The 18565-nt window shown below is 32.3% G+C and overlaps 1 protein-coding gene across 1 annotated transcript in view; it reads left to right on the top strand.

Annotated features, from left to right (window-relative positions):
* The window catches only part of LOC142334053 (metabotropic glutamate receptor 2-like), a 794082-nt gene that overhangs the window by 510217 nt on the left and 265300 nt on the right, over positions 1-18565 (top strand). The window contains exon 3 of the mRNA XM_075381719.1: positions 10508-10678. Coding sequence (XP_075237834.1) covers positions 10508-10678 — 171 coding nt within the window. The remainder of the gene's footprint in view (positions 1-10507; positions 10679-18565) is intronic.

Genomic DNA, 18565 nt, shown 5'->3' with positions numbered 1-18565 from the left:
ATATTCTACTATAAATAATAATAAAGTATTCCGAATCTCAGTATTCCAGATCCCAAAAGAATTAGAGCGACATTTTGCAATCTTTGAGAAACTGGTTCACCCCCTATTATTCGTACCAGCTACGCAAAATTTTTCCGGGGTAGCTGAAATCCAAATGAAATCTTTCCCTAGTATACGACGGATTTTAGAACATATATAGGGTGTCCCATATAAAACGCAACCCATCAATCACTCATCCATGAAATTTCAATTGTAAAGCTTACTCGTTACTGAAATGGACTCGTCCAACATCTGAACATCGCGGCGACGCAGTAGAACACTACCGATAGTAATACCAATGCAATCATAACGTTCAGTGTATTGCTAGAGACAAGATGGTGTTTTCGCTACATGAACATGTTTTCATTGTTGAGTCTTACTTCAGTACGAAATCAGCGGTTGCAGTGCAAAATTTGTTTCTCCATAAGTACCCAGATAAAGCAGCTCCTAACAAAACATCAGTATTAAGGTTAGTCGCAAAATTTAGAGAGACCGGTTCTGTTAATAACAAGGAACACAAAAGATCTGCGTCGGTGTTGAATACAGATACAGTCACTGAAATCAAAGACCGATTACTCGCCTCGCCAAATCGATCAGACGTTTGTCTGCTGAAATTAATTTGTCTAAATCGACTGTTCATAGGGCGACCAAACAATTACAATTACGACCTTATCGCATTCAAACGGTTCATCAACTTCTTGATCCCGACAAAGAAAAACGGCTACAATATTGTCAACGGTTCCGTCGATTTTTACGTGAGGTAATTAATGTTATGGATTCGTTATTTTTCACAGATGAAGCACGGTTTAATTTGGATAGCTACATAAACAGCCAAAACAGTAGAATTTGGAGTGCTGAAAATCCCCACGTTTATCACGAAAAACAATTACACCCGCAGAAGTCGGGCGTGTTGTGCGCGATATCGCGGAAGAAAATAATCGGTCCTATTTTTTTCGAGTACACCATTAATGCAGAACGATATCAGGATATTTTATTTCAGTTCGTCGCACTCTTGGAAGAGGAAGACAGACACTGCCGGCTACATGACGGTGCGACATCGCACTACGCAGGTTCAACTTCTGATTTCGTTGAGGAATTCTTTGGTAATCGTGTTATCGGTCGAGGCTTGTGGCCACCAAGATCTCCAGATTTGACTGCGGCGGATTTTTTTCTACGGGGTTACCTCAAAGAAAAAGGCTACATAGCAACCATGGTTTGTTGCTTTGAAAAACGTGAACGTTGCTTTGAAAAATGTGTTTTTTGACCCTATTTTTGGCGTTTTACATGGGATATCTTGGAGATATACACTTCTGGAACCTATTTTTGTCGATTTCCCAGCTCAAAAACCATAAGAAACAATTGAATTTGATTCTTAATTTACCTTCCCAGAATTTTAGGAAGCCTTAATTTACCGGGAGTAACTGAAACTCGGGCGAAATCTCTCATCCTGTATAACTCGCTAACGAAGCGTTTTCGGACCTATGTTTATATGAAGTTTTTTCTTATTTTTAGCCTCTAGAATGAGTTGTCAAAGTATTGCCCTATCCTCCTGAATCACTCTTTATATATGAAAAAAGCGTAAATTACAATATATTCAATATTGTATGTTTAAATAAATTTAACAAATTTGAAAACATAGTTATACTACAGTTATATACAAATACTCTAAACAAAATTTTCACCCGCATGCTCTTTATTTTCGTATACTGTTAATTATCCTTTATTAAATAGCAATGTTTTTGGCATTAAAGAGTAATGTGTTTTTGGCAGTTGTGTTTTTTTAAATTTTTAATATTTATTCTCGTTGTTTTAAGAAGATAAAGATAAAGAATAAAAGTTAAAGATAAATGTAATATGATAAAACGAAAAATTGATGAATAATAAATAATAAAGTTTCAAAGCGTTTCGAAAAAAAGTTAATGAATATAAAATAAGCAAAAGAAACAGTAAACAAAATGAAAAGGGTAATTTACGGCTACTAAAAATGTACAAAATTCAATGATGACATCAAAACCGAGTATTTTATTACAATTCTCTTGTCCATCAACATCCCTTCAAACGAATTCAAACGTAACCGATCACTGCCTCTATTCCATTATTATTATTATAATACTGTAAATGGAAAATTTTATATTCAATATAATATTATATTCATTTTAATAAAAATATATAAATATTATTTTATCTTCTTTTGTTTGGGTAAAAAAAGAAGTTTAGGAATTTTTTTTTCTCTTTTTTTCTACCTCACCAATTGTTCTATAAAATAGGCGACAGTATGGTATGGAAAAAAACTCCCTTTTTCAATTACTTTCCGGGCAAATATAGCTAGAAAAGCTATATTAAAAGGAAAAATACGATGATCATGTCAAAATTGGCATATTGGAATTTTTGGCAATTCTTTACGTTTTGGTGTCCAACTACATGATGATTTTTTAGTCCTGTTACCCAATTGTTAATGTCTGGTAATTTTTTTTCTAATAAAAGGAAATTTTGTTGTGTGACAAGAAGTTGGTAGCACTACTCAACCGGTTTAGATACGGCAGTGTAGGTTGATTCTCTTTGAGCTGTATAAACGTTTGTGCCGTTTCCGGTCGTGCTACGAACAGAATGTCTTTTACCATAGAACAATGAGTTTTCATTCTTGAACAATATTTTGCTACGAAATCGTATGCGAGTGTAAAAGAATAATTTCAAATTATATTTGTTGGTGTTCCTCCGCAAAAAATATGTCAATTTCTAGGCTAGCAAACCGATTTGCTACGTTTTCTGTTGCAAACAGAAAACGTAGTGGTCGACCAACTCGCTGGACAGATGACGTTTTAGATAATGTGAAAACAAGATTGCTCAATTCTCCACGGAAAAGTTTACGAAAACTTTCCACGCAAGTCAGTTTGTCATATTTGAGTGCTCAGAAAGCCGCTAAAAAATTGAAATTTTATCGGTATCGCGTACAATTAGTCCAAGAGCTTCAGTCTCCAGATTTAAACAAGCGATTGCAGTATTGCCTTTGGTTTAGGTCTCTCGTAAACGATAACGGAATCGAATTTTTAAACACAGTGTTCTTTAGCGATGAAGCTTGGATCCATCTCGATGATTAGGTGAACAGTCAAAACGAATTCAGGCGGTTGAAAATACTAACGCTTTACAAGACAAATCTTTGCATCCTGAAAAAAATGGTGTGTGGTGTGCGATATCTCGTCATCGTATAGTCGGACCCGTATTCTTTGAACAGATAGTAAACGGTGAAGTATACAGGAATATTGTGCGCCAATTTGTGTCCCTCCTGGAACCTCAAGAATGGTATTTCTGGTTTCAGCAAGATGGCGCTACATGCCAACGTCTCGAGAAACCGTGGATTTTCTGCAAGAGTTCTTTGATTATCGAATAATAAGCAAGGGCTTATTATGGGGGCCTCCAAGGGCCCCAGACCTCATATCTCCTGACTACTTTTTGTTGTGGGGCTATATTAAGTCCGAGGCTTTCAAAAATAATCCTCACACTATTGATAAACTTAAAGTCAATATTACAGACTTAATCACGAATATTTCTGATACAACTCTTAAAAAGGTTTCTGCTAATATGCTGAAAAGAGTCCGTGCGTGTATAACCTCAAGGGGGTGAGCATTTTGAGCATATTCTTTAACAATTATGTAACTAATAAAATCTGTTCTGTAAGTAACAAATACATTGTTTTATTCCACCTAAATTTCCCTTTCTTAAATTACATTTAAAATTGGGTAACAGGACTAAAAAATCACTCAGTAATTAATGTAGAAAAAAAACTGTTCAAATATTTATATGTAGTGTGTAATGACCATACTAATATTTGTTTGTTCTTTTTTTTGTTTTTTTTAAATGGGTTTAGAAGATGGAGTATATCGTAAAAACCAAAAAAAAATACAGAGGCATTTTAGAGAAAAATTTATTAACGCTAATAATAGCTATAATGTATATACAGAGTGTATCAGAAAGTTTTCCCAGGACTTTCGTAATTTATTCTACTCGTGAAAATAATGAAAAATGTCATATAAACGTAATCCTAAAATGCTTCGTTTGCCAGGTACGGCTAGTGAAATATTTCGCTTGGGTTTCAGCTACCCTGTTAAAACGAAGTCGTAATGAAATATTTAAGACGTTAATTAAGGGTAGAATTAATGATTTCTTATAGGTTCTCTCCTGAAGAATCGAATAAAATAAGTCCCAAAATCAAATCAGTAGTAGTTTTTAAGAAATCTAGGGAAAAACCAATAGAGTAGAAAACCTTGTTTGTATGTTTGATGTACAATAACTTTGTTAAATTGGTAATAAACACATAAAACTTATAGAGAATTTGATTCTGAACAAAATGGTGTAAGATAAGTTGAATAAAACAAAGAAAAGATAGAAAAAATTCGAATATTATTTAGAAACAGTGTGCTAGACCAAATTGGATTGTACTTACCAGTTTAAATACATTAAATAAGTAATTTTCTGAATTAAGTTTTTACGAATGTAAATGAAAAGTAGTTTTTTACAGTCTAAGGGGTCGAGCATTCCTTAAATGTGTGGTCAATTGAAACCTGATCACCAAAAACCACCAGTATCGATGATCTAGTATTCAAATCCGTATAAAATTAACTGCGTTTACTAGGAATTGAACTCTCGACTTCGAAAACAGCTGATTTGCGATGACAAGTTCACCACTATACCAATGAGGTGGGTTGGATGATATGTGACCTGGAATGTCATGTCATGAATCAAAGACGTACAAGCGGTGTGAAAGTGATGAAAATTTTGTGTTGGTCCATTAAATTAGTTATTTTTTTAAATTTACCAGTTTGCATATGTGAGTTTACTTGTATGTGGAAATTTAATAATATTGGTTTGCTTGGAATTTCTCACGTCACCACCCTATTCGGTCGCCCTAAAGCAGAAAGACCGAATGTCTATGCCACAAACGGCTACTGAACCTCGAAAACAGTTTAACGACCAGTATCCTAAATAGCTCCTAGAGCTTACCTAACAGCGTGAACGGATTAAGCGCGGTGCCATACACCATCGGCTTACGTGACGCAAAAAAACGCTTATTGTCATATATTTACTTAAACGGGTAGGCGCACCCCGTCAATTACTAAAAATATGTATAACATCCATAAATTAAAATTTATTTTGTCAAACAGCAATTCACTGCCATGCCTACGTCGCTGAATGCCAGAAAGTATACCTGTCCACCATATTAAAGTGCTTAGAGCCCTAACTGGCTGGTTGTCAGCCATATATCTCAAAGTTAGCTTCCCACATTAGTGCGTTAGTAGTCATTCCCTTAAGTAAACTACTGATATCAGTTGAACATAGCAACCGCATCAAGGAACTCCCACACGGTTCGATAATGCGGCTCTCGCCACATTGATTAGCCGCTTGTGAGTGGCCAATTTTCCCCTTGGAAAGTTCTAGGAAGTTCTCTAAGTTCTAGGATGGCCTGGTCTCTGGGCGCCCGCCCCCCAAGAGCAGGGCAATCAAACATCAGGTGTTCATTTGACTGGACCTCCACTCAGACGCAAAGCTCATTAGCTGCCAGTCGGAAGCGAAACAGATTTTTTTTTTGTCTTCAGTCATTTGACTGGTTTGATGTAGCTCTCCAAGATTCCCTATCTAGTGCTAGTCGTTTCATTTCAGTATACCCGCTACATCCTACATCCCCAACAATTTGTTTTACATACTCCAAACGTGGCCTGCCTACACAATTTTTCCCTTCTACCTGTCCTTCCAATATTAAAGCGACTATTCCAGGATGCCTTAGTATGTGGCCTATAAGTCTGTCTCTTCTTTTAACTATATTTTTCCAAATGCTTCTTTCTTCATCTATTTGCCGCAATACCTCTTCATTTGTCACTTTATCCACCCATCTGATTTTTAACATTCTCCTATAGCACCCCACATTTCAAAAGCTTCTAATCTTATCTTCTCAGATACTTCGATTGTCCAAGTTTCACTTCCATATAAAGTGACACTCAAAATATATATTTTCAAAAATCTTTTCCTGACATTTAAATTAATTTTTGATGTAAACAAATTATATTTCTGACTGAAGGCTCGTTTCGCTTGTGCTATTCGGCTATTCAGTGGTCCATCTTTGTTATTTCTAATACATTTCATTACTTTTGTTTATTTTCATGCGATAGTTCTTGCGTAGGACTTCATGTATGCCGTTCATTGTTTCTTCTAAATCCTTTTTACTCTCGGCTAGAATTACCATATCATCAGCAAATCGTAGCATCTTTATCTTTTCACCTTGTACTGTTACTCCGAATCTAAATTGTTCTTTAACATCATTAACTGCTAGTTCCATGTAAAGATTAAAAAGTAACGGAGATAGGGAACATCCTTGTCGGACTCCCTTTCTTATTAGGGCTTCTTTCTTATGTTCTTCAATTGTTATTGTAGCTGTTTGGTTCCTGTACATGTTAGCAATTGTTCTTCTATCTCTGTATTTGAACCCTAATTTTTTAAAAATGCTGAACATTTTATTCCAGTCTACGTTATCGAAAGCCTTTTCTAGGTCTATAAACGCCAAGTATGTTGGTTTGTTTTTCTTTAATCTTCCTTCTACTATTAATCTGAGGCCTAAAATTGCTTCCCTTGTCCCTATACTTTTCCTGAAACCAAATTGGTCTTCTCCTAACACTTCTTCCACTCTCCTCTCAATTCTTCTGTATAGAATTCTAGTTAAGATATTTGATGCATGACTAGTTAAACTAATTGTTCTGTATTCTTCACATTTATCTGCCCCTGCTTTCTTTGGTATCATAACTATAACACTTTTTTTGAAGTCTGATGGAAATTCCCCATTTTCATAAATATTACACACCAGTTTGTATAATCTATCGAAACAGATATTGGTTGAAATTTACTAGGTGATTTCGGTTTGATTTTGGATTTTGTATTGTTCTTGTTCGTGTGTGCAATGTTATGGCATTCCTGTACTTCCAATTGCATTTTCTTCGAAGTGGCAACTCACCTATCCGAGTTTTACCACTCTGAACAATGTTATTCATACGTGGAATATTCCTTAAAGACTTTTCATAGTTGATTGTCAAAGTGTCACTTGTGATGGGAGTAAGTTCCAAATTAAAACTCTGGATTGATGAGGTTGATTGATGAAAGTTGATTTGATGATTGATGAGGTTGAGAAGTTTGTTTAGATTCAATTCATCGGACAAATTTCTACTATTTATTCTAGATATTCAGGTCTACCTCAAGGAGAGTAGATCTTACTTTTGTGTGTTAAAGTTGCTATTTTGGGAAAAAAGTTAGGTTTATCAGTTTATTTACAGTGTATTTTAAAAAAAAAAAAAATCGTTAATAAAAAATTCTATTTAACTTTTTGTAACATATTTATTTTTTATTTATTTTGTTATCCTTTCAACGACAATACTAAGTAAAAGAAGTATATTAGAGAGAAAGAAAACAAGAAAAAAAATAAAATCGTGTGTTAAGGGTAAGAATTCTTTACAACGCTTTTAATGTTAGATAGAATCCACTGGCTTTGAATTAAGACATTACTTTAGAAGCATAGTGTGAACTGTGTAAACGTGTGGAAGACAAGTTGATGCAATTTGCTCCAACGGACTACTTTTTACTTTTTCTACTTCTATTTATTCGTACTTTTCTTCTATCTCTCATTCCATTTTTATTTTACTTTTCTACCTACCTATATCTACCACTTTCTCCTTTAGATTTACATTTAGTTTGAATTATATACAATTCTTAGGTATAAATAGGCCATATATTTTTTGTTGTTATAAATGATTTTTATTTAATTTTACATTTTCATCTCAAATACTTTTCTACGATATTTTTTTTTAATTTCCTAGTTTTGTTTATTTCAATATTGATTACGTGAAATTGGTATAAAATACTAATTATTGTTTATATAAAGAAAGTTATTAAGTATTATATTATAAATAAATCTATTATATGCAACATAAAAAACTTGAATTATGCATGCGAATATGAATGAAAAGTGTCAAAATATTCGACTTTAAATAATAAAATTAGTGATTTTTTTTTTTTTTTTTAATTTTAAAATCGCCATACAATTAGTCTGTAGTTGAATAACATATCGATTAATTCGATAATTAACTATCATTTAACATTTTGTTACTTTTGTAAACGAAAACAATCAGGTACTGTTCCAAATGTTCGGTAGTAAGATTGTGTTTTCGATGACTCAAGATATTTTTATAAGTGGAAAAGGATCGTTCTACATTCACTAAAGTAACAGCGGTATTTGAATTTGAATGCTACGTTAGCACGTATTTTTTGGCAAAAGTTCATCCGTCCCATTAATAAAATTATTTATTGGACAAAAATTCGAGTGCTGCAGTAGACGTGCGCGAAGCAGAAAGGTATCATCCGTCCTTGTGTCGCGTGAGTCTGTGTTTTAGTTGGCCTCATAATAATATTATCCTACTAAGATAATGCGCGGCTGCTAAGTGCGCTCTAAGAGCCGTGCGTCTATTTGGTTTGGCCCACTATAACGTAAAATTTTATTTATTAACTAGGTACCTACCGAAAACTATTGTTTATATAACGAAAATATACACCATCACTAGATTTTAAGGAAAATATGCAATAATCGGATAGAAATTTATTAATATGCAATTGCATATGTATATGGAAATATTCAAATGCAAATAATCCAGTCTCTAATTATAAAGCATATAGATTGATTCACGGTGATAATTTGTGAACTCCTTTAAGAGCTTATATGTAAGGAAAAAATTTCATAAAAATATATGTCCCAGAACGCTGAAAAAAATAAAAATAAAAAACTTAAGAATTATATTGTATTAATTTACAATAATTATTCGAAAATTCTACCATTAACATCGATGCACTTTTTCAAATTCCTTACATTCTCTGTCGCCGGCCTAATGTTTTTTTCCGCGTTCCTTGATGAGGGCTGAAAAATTAAAAATGCGAGCAGTTTATCAAGTGTGCCTATTTTTTACTTGTATACATCGCATTACATTCATCCACAAACACAGTAATCCAACAGATTAAATCAAGCAACAGTTAGTGTTGCCAACTTCATTTTTCAAAAGGTCTAAATTTATTTTTCTAAAAAGTTATTTTCAATTTTTATAAATTCATAATATTTTTCTGTTTTTTTTTTTTAATAATAAAAGTTGATTTTATTTTTCAAAGACTCTATTACATTAATTTTCTCATAATTAAATTAACTTAACAGGTAAACCAGAGATTTTATTGGTAAATTAATAGTTATTTTATTCTAAAACCTAAAAAAATATATTTTCCGATAAAACGTTTTACCCCGTTTTTTTAGAGATAAAGATTTGGGATTATTTTCAATCAATTTTTGAAATCAAATCCCATAAGGAAACATTAAATTTACCCTTAATTTATATACGAAAAATTTTAGTAACGTTTAATTTCACAGTAGGAGCAGAAAATAGGGCTAAATGTTTCGCGAGCTGAAACTCGCTAACGAACCGTTCTCTGACCTATGTTTATATGAATTTTTTTTCTTATTTTTGGCTATAGAATTATCTCCTGATAGAATTCCGAGCAGTTTGGAATTACTTTGTATATTTAAACATATAAACAATTTTTAAATAATAATAAGTGTATTGCCCAAAGGCAGGGTTTCACATGTCCGCCCTCTATTCTGTGCCATCCGTTTCATTTTATGGTAACTTCCTTCCCTTTTTATATTTTTACTAGTCGCAGATCTAGTTTGCTACTTAGCACTCTTCTTATTCTGCTGAATACTTCCTTTGTCCTAACAATTCGTACTTTAACTTCCTGATCACATTTCATATTATCCTTAATGATGCATCCCTTGTACTTGAAGGATGACACTTGCTCAACTTTATTTCCCCAAATCCCAATTTTTGACATTAGTTTGATTTGCTAATTATCATGCTTTTTGTCTTCTTTGTATTTATCTTCATCCCATATTCCTCGCAGGTTTGATTTATTCTTCTCAACATTTCATTCATCATGTACTTACTGTCTGCTAACACTGCCAGTCATCAGCGAACCCAATGCACTCTATATTTCTTCCTCCAATATTTACATCCTTATTACCAGACTGTTTATAATTATCCCTTCCAGGTAACAGTTGAACAGTTTCAGTAACATGCAACATCCCTGCCACACCCCTCTCCCAAGTCTACTTTCCTCCGATAACTCATTCCCAATCGTTATTGATCTCTTTTCCTTCCAAGCAAATCATTTTTCTTTTAAGATTCTCAACAATTTATCCCATTACACCTTGTCAAATGCCTTCTTGAGATCTACGAAGACAACAAATAAATCTCTTTGCTTTTCAATATAACATTCTCCGATCACGTTTATTAACCCTGTTGCATTTCTTGTACCCTTCCTTCCCATTTTGAAAGATGTATTATGTTGTTTTTTTTTTTAACTAATTAATTGCATTTTTCATTTAATTTTGTTACAGGTATCATTTTTCTCAACGAGCCCAGAATTAAGTAACAAACAACGATTTGAATATTTTACCAGAACTATACCATCAGATCATCATCAGGTGAAAGCTATGGTTGAAATTGTTAGAAGATTACGTTGGAGTTATATATCTATTATTTACGAAGAATCTAATTACGGAATAAAGGTAACGTATTTATTTCATATATTATAATTTTTTTAAAGAGGTAATTTATTTAGTATTCATATATTTGTTTTAAATTTATCTCATATTCAAAGAAAAAATAATGAAAACTGAAATATTAGTTCAAAATTCATTACCGCTTGGAAATTCGCGAATGAACTTGATGATATTCATTTTTTTAGAATTATGCTATTGAATTAATGTAAACGACCCTTTGTAATATGCACGGTGAGTTCAAAAGGCAATGCTGTTATTTTCAATTTATCCTATCACGAGTTGTTCGTTTAAAGTCCTACGGTAGATAATTGATCTTTTAATATTCAATTTAATTGTATATATATTGTATATGTATATATATATATACATATATATATTTACACTTTTTTTTAATATACCTGATGATAAAGGATACCAGAAAAAAATGTTTTATAAAAAAGATAAAAAGGCTTTTTTTATTAAAATAAATTAAAAAAGTACTGACGATATATTTTAGAAGTTTCTTACAAAAAAATTAATAAATATAAAATAAAAAGGTTTAATAATAGACGAAATAACAATCTAAAATGGTTCGGATAAGAAAGCTGTTATAATTTTTTATACAGACTGTCTCACAAAGAAGCAGTAAAAAACTTCAGAATATATTTTATAAAAATTGGAAAAATAATCATTTAAAAATTTCTTATCATTATATGGAAGTGAAACTTGGACAATCGGAGTATCTGGGAAGAAAAGATTAGAAGCTTTTGAAATGTGGTGCTATAGGAGAATGTTAAAAATCAGATGGGTGGATAAAGTGACAAATGAAGAGGTATTGCGGCAAATAGATGAAGAAAGAAGCATTTGGAAAAATATAGTTAAAAGAAGAGACAGACTTATAGGCCACATACTAAGGCATCTTGGAATAGTCGCTTTAATATTGGAAGGACAGGTAGAAGGGAAAAATTGTGTAGGCAGGCCACGTTTGGAGTATGTAAAACAAATTGTTAGGGATGTAGGATGTAGAGGGTATAATGAAATGAAACGACTAACACTAGATAGGGAATCTTGGAGAGCTGCATCAAACCAGTCAAATGACTGAAGACAAAAAAAAAAAAATTTCTTCGGAAACGTTTAATTTTTCATTTGAGGTTTCGAAAAACCATTTCTTTGATTTATCTTTAAGGATAAAATAAAACCGTACTGAAATCCTTTGAACTTAAATATGGAAAAATTTATTAGTATCATATGGTTTTTGACCTAAAAAAATGAATCAAAAAACTGTTTTTGTAGTAATTTTTTTGAAAAACTTTGTGCAATTCAAAATTAGTATTGCAAAACATTTTTTTTTTCAGATTTGACTTACAATAACTTGTTAAATTGCCATTAAACATATACATTTTGTAAAAAAATTTATGCAAAACATTTTTTTAACTTTAAGGAAACGAAGAAAAGTTTAACAAATTTCTTTTAAATGTTCCTTTTTTTCAAAAAATATTTTTTTTTATACATACGAGGGATATTTCTAAATTAAACACCGCTGGGAAATTTTTCTCCTTAAGGTTGGCGAACCTGTAACTTCATAGCCACGCTAGTAATGTACTACTGCATTGTTGTCTGTAACTTGTTGCGTTGTAGTATCTTTGATTAGGTGTGAGTTATTACGTTATAAAATGAATAGGAAAATCGATGTTGCCTCCGACTGTGAAATACATGGAGACATACGTTTTTTAACCATCAAAACGTTAAGCCGGCTGAAATTCATAGGCAGTCGGTTGCTGTGAACAATAATAATGTAATGAATGAAAGGAACGTTCGAAAATGGTGGTGAAAAGTTTAGAAATAACAGAATTAATCTGCATGATGAAGAACTTTCGAAGAGGTCACCGATAATTACCAAGGACTTGTTAAAACGCATCGATGATGAAATCAGAAAAGATCGTTGCTTAGCGATTTCCGACCTGGCCAATATTTTTGCTGATGTTTCAAGAATCATTATTGGTTGCATTGTTCATGACCGTTTAGGTTTCAAAAAGGTTTGTACACGTAGAGTGCCGCACATCTTAACGGAACGTCACAAAAAAATCCGAATGGGATCTTGTTTGGAATTTTTGATGCGCTACGTAGAAAAAGGGGATAAATTCCTTAATTCAACTGTTTCCGGCAATGAAAAATGGATTTCCTATTATACGCTACAGAGAAAACGGCAGACAGTAAAGTGAACGGCATCCTTAATCACCAACCAAATCAACAAAGGTTAAGCCACAGCCATTTGGACGCAAACTGATAGCCACAGTCTTTTGTGATCGGTTTAGCATACTGCTGATTGATTTCATGCCACGTGGAACAACTATAAATTTTGAAACCTACTGAGAAACTCTATGTAACTTACGGCGCGCTATTCAGTTACTACGACGTGGGGGCTGACCGACGGCGTCGTCCTGTTGCACGATAATGCACGTCCACATGTTGCGGATCCGACACGTGTTTTACTGAGAATATTTGGATGGAAAATTTATGATTACTTACCATATAGTCAGGTCTTAGCTCCTTCTGATTACCATTTGTTTGGGAGATTGAAAGAATTTTTGAGCGGTTAGAATTTCGTGAGTGACGATGAACTTAAAAATGCTATTAAGTAGTGGCTAAATGTACTGGCGGAGAAGAATACAACGAGGGTATATTGAAGCTGGTGTATCGCTACGATAAATGTCTTAATTCATGTGGCGATTATATAGAGAAGTAGAATAAGGTATTTAGTTTAAGAGAAATAAAACATATTTACCAACTTTTCAGAATAAATTTTTTCTTTGCAATGAAACGGTATTTACTTTATAGATAATCTTTCCTATTTTATATTTAAGTTTTATACTTAATTTTATCTTACTGAACATAATTTTTTTATGTCATAATAATTTGATAATTTGTTTCAATTTAAAAAAAAATAATAAGTACAGACAAAATTATACCAATAAAAGTTTGGCGAAATTAGTTTTTATCAAGGGTTTTCTTATAATCGAAATCCTGTATAGGTCAAATATAGTAATTTAAATTTGACATACTTCCCGTTATCCAATCAAGCTGAAATTTTGCACAAAGCTTCGGTTGTGATGACAGTATAATGTAGTATATTTAATATTGCTCTAAAACCAATAAGGTGAACATTCTGATCACATATTTCATTGTATGCATAAGGATAACAAATCATATGTTTTGGTTATAGTGTTGCAGTAAAACGATTTTGTTACAATAACGAACTGGATTTGTCACTATAAACTATCGTTACTCGCCAGTATTAGCGTTTCAGCCTTTCATCCGTAGGTCCCGGGTTTGAATCCCGGTCAGAAATGGCATTTTCACACGCTACTTGACATTAATCTCATTCTCGGTAGTAATACATAATGTTGGATCCGGTGGTTAAACAAACAAACAAACAAACAAACGAAACATAAAATAAAACCCCTAACTTTACTGATTTATTACTGTCAGTTATCTGATTCTGTTGCGATGACAAATTGATTTGTTATCCAAGTTTTTAAGTAAATGAACTTACTATAACAAAATGATTTGTTATAACAAATTGAAGTGAAACTTGGACAATCGGAGTATCTGAGAAGAAAAGATTAGAAGCTTTTAAAATGTGTTGCTATAGGAGAATGTTAAAAATCAGATGGGTGGATAAAGTGACAAATGAAGAGGTATTGCGGTAAATAGTTGAAGAAAGAAGCATTTGGAAAAATATAGTTAAAAGAAGAGACAGACTTATAGGCCACATACTAAGGCATCCTGGAATAGTCGCTTTAATATTGGAAGGACAGGAAGAAGGAAAAAATTGTGTAGGCAGGCCACGTTTGGAATATGTAAAACAAATTGTTAGGGATGTAGGATGTAGATGGTATACTGAAATGAAACGACTAGCACTAGATAGGGAATCTTGGAGAACTGCATCAAACCAGTCAAATGACTGAAGACAAAAAAAAAATAAATTCATTTGTCATCCCGTTTTTTTTTTGTTATTTAACAAAATAATTTTCCTCGTTTGAGGATAGTAAAGATTCTAATGAGAACAAAAAATGAAACCAAAGAATACAAAACAAAGAGAAAATACAACACAACGTAAAAGGCGGTTAGAGTAACCTATCAAAAAAACCATGAAAGGGAGCGAATGAAAGTGAAAAGACGAAGTGAGTTGATTTTTTACTTTTATTTTTTACGTAGCGCCAGTAGAGTTAGATAGAATGAAAAGTCGGCCTCTATGGCACGAATGATAGCGTCTCGGCCTTTCATCCTGAGCACCCGGATTCGAATCCCGGTCAGGCATGACATTTTCACACACGCTACAAATCATTCAACTCATCCTCTGAAGCAATACCTAACGATGGTCCCGTTAAACAAAAACAAAAAACCATAGTATCGAGAGTTCTTTCAAGAATCGATTACGAATTCGATATTCAGAGGGTGTAATCCAACACTTTCGATACAAATCCCGATATGTTTAAAAATAAATCGAATCCATAATACTAGTCGGATTCGTTTTGATAGCGATAGGAATTGTACATATTCGAATTCCTTTTATCTTAATTAAAAAATACCTTTTCTTTGATATAAAGAAAAAACCGTACAAATAATAACGCAGCGCTAGTAGAGTTATATAGAATGAGAAAAAATTGTAAACCAATGTGAATCAATTAATGGCATTTGAATGAACAAGTTCGGGGGAAGGCTAAAAAGTAAAAAAATAAATAAATTTTAAAAAAAATTTAAACAATGGTTTCCTTTTAAAATGAAATTTCTCTAAAAAGTAGAAAATAATTTTTCAATTATTATAAAAATATCAAAAATAATTTTCAACATTTGCAAAAAGAAAACCATTGAACGCTTATAAAATTTTACTGAAGAATTCGAATAGATGTTCTACGAGAATTTATAAAGGTAAAAATTTGAAATTAAATTTATTAGACAAAGTAATATTTCATGAGAGCACAATAGTTTTCTTTTTACAAGTGTTTAAAATTATTTTGATTATTTTATAATCATTAAAAAATTATTTTGTGCTTTTTAGAGCAATTTTATTTAAAAGAAAACCATTGTTTTATTACTATTTTTTTTTAAATTGATTTATTATTGTAATGATAATAATATAAAAGTTTCTAAAAAATAAAAGTAAAAAATATTTTTAAAAGTTTCAAAGGCATATATGTGAAACTAATCTGTATATGTATAGGAGAAATAAGGAGTTTACAAATACTTAATTATTTCTTTTTTCAAAAAAAAAAAAAATGGTATATTACGAGTTATTCTATTTTTGAAAGTGTGTATGTGTGTTTTTGTAGGAGTAAGGTATAAAAAAAAAAAAGGTATATGGATCTTCATTTTGCGCGTCAAGAAAAACCAGATTATAGCTTAATATAGAGCCATATAAGCTGGAGGTTTCTGTTATAGGTTATCTGATAAATCGGGTTATTTTCCACCAGATGGCACAATAGTTCCATTAACTTGTATAAGAGTATATATATATTTTTTTATTATATTGCCTACGGCTTTTCATTTTCAAGGACACAATCTTTTTTTTTATTTTAAGGTCAAACAAAAAAAAAAAACAATAAATTCTTAAATAATTTTAAGTACCATATATTTTTTATTGTTTCGAATTTTTATTTACAATCTGTTGTATTTTTATAAGAACAGTATATAAATTATATCATGAATATACACTTTTAAAAGGAATTCCTATTAAAATACCTCAAAAAATTATATATTAGAACTATGGAGAACTTGGGTAGAGTGTAGTACTCACACTAGGTAGTTTTGAAGAACTGTTTAATCCGTAGTATAGCAGTAATAGTACAAGGTGAAAAGATAAAGATCCTACGATTTGCTGATGATATAGTAATTCTAACCGAGAGTTAAAAGGATTTAGAAGAAACAATGAACGGCATAGATGAAGTCCTACGCAAGAACTATCCATGAAAATAAACAAGAACAAAAGTAAAGTAATGAAATGTAGTAGAAATAACAAAGATGGACCACTGAATATGATAATAGGAGGAGAAAAGATGATGGAGGTAGAAGAATTTTGTTATTTGGGAAGTAGAATTACTAAAGATGGACGAAGCAGGAGCGATATAAAATGCCGAATAACACAAGCGAAACTTCAATAAGAAATATAATTTGTTTACTTCAAAAATTAATTTAAATGTCAGGAAAAGATTTTTGAAAGTATATGTTTGGAGTGTCGCTTTATATGGAAGTGAAACTTGGACAATCGGAGTCTCTAAGAAGAAAAGATTAGAAGCTTTTGAAATGCGGTGCTATAGGAGAATGTTAAAAATCAGATGGGTGGATAAAGTGACAAATGAAGAGGTATTGCGTCAAATAGATGAAGAAAGAAGCATTTTGAGAAATATAGTTATAAGAAGAGACAGACTTATAGGCCACATACTAAGGCATTCTGGAATAGTCGCTTTAATATTGGAAGGACAGGTAGAAGGAAAAAATTGTGTAGGCAGGTCACGTTTGGAATATGTAAAACAAATTGTTAGGGATGTAGGATGTAGATGGTATACTGAAATGAAACGACTAGCACTAGATAGGGAATCTTGGAGAGCTGCATCAAACCAGTCAAATGACTGAAGACAAAAAAAAAGCAGAAAACAATAACAGGAATCATAGAAATTGTAAAATGAAAATAAACACTGAGGAAGAGAATGTAGGTCCAGAATATGTAGCCGCTTAGTCTTTTTACATCCTCAATGTCGTCCAGAAGGAATACGGCCAGTTGGTTAACGTGGTTATTTAACCGAAGTTCATATTTCGAACTGAAACGTTGTATTTCTTCCTTGACGCACTGTAGAGTACGAAATGTTCGTGGATTTTACTGTTTTTATCAAACCACGGCGTTACAGCTATACAACTCCTAGTTTGTCTGAAACCACTGTATTATTTAAAAATTTGATTTGCTTCACGTACCCCATAACTGGACGCCATATATCCATATCATCAAAAAAGGTTACAGAAATTTAAAAAAAAATACAGTAACTACTATAGATAATAAAAGGAGTATTTTTTTTTTTAATTCACCAACCCAAAAATGTTTTTATACATACCATAAATCTACGGATTCTCATAAACGTTTTGAATTAATTAGCTAGTTAAATGCTTACTAAAATTGATGATGAAACATTTTTAAAACGTGTTATATTTACAGATGAAGAGAATTTCTTTGTCAATGGTTGTGTAAAGCGGTATAATTGTAGAATACGGGGATCTCAGCGATCCAATGAAATTATTGAAAATGTCAGAGATTCCCAAAAATAAACGTGTGGTGCAGTTTGATGTCCGTTCCTGTAATCTGCCCATTCTTTTTGAATGATCCTACTAAAAGGGAATATTTATTTAGAATGCAACAACTGTACGTTTTCCAATAAGGTTGACCAAATTGAACAAGAAAGGAACGTTGCTGTAATGTTTCAGTATGATGGTGCGCCCCACACTTTAGCTTAAGCGTTCGACGCACTCTCATTTGGTAGGGCCGGTCCTGTGCTTTGGCATCCGGAAAGTTCAGATTTGATACCCCTAGACTTTTTTTTATAATGATACGTTAAAAACATTGTCTGCAGTGAAAATATCAAGGATGAACAACATTTAAGACAACGGGTCACGGCTGTTATTGCCATAGTTATGCCTTTGATGATCTAGTGGACTGGACAAAAGGCGACTATCTACTAGATATTTGCAGAGCAACCAACGGAGCTCGTATTGAAACATTCTAAGGTATGTACAAAAGACTTTTTGAGTTGGTGGATTACAAAAAAAAATACTCGTTTGATTATCTCTAGTAGTTTTTGAGATAGGATTTTTTTAAATTGATGTAACGTTTTTCGAAGGCTCTGTATATGAACATAATAGTAGGTT

The sequence above is a fragment of the Lycorma delicatula genome, chromosome 13, assembly GCF_047948215.1.
Source record: "Lycorma delicatula isolate Av1 chromosome 13, ASM4794821v1, whole genome shotgun sequence".
In the NCBI taxonomy this organism is placed as follows: Eukaryota; Metazoa; Arthropoda; class Insecta; order Hemiptera; family Fulgoridae; genus Lycorma; species Lycorma delicatula.
This window is presented reverse-complemented; position numbering and strand designations above follow the sequence as displayed.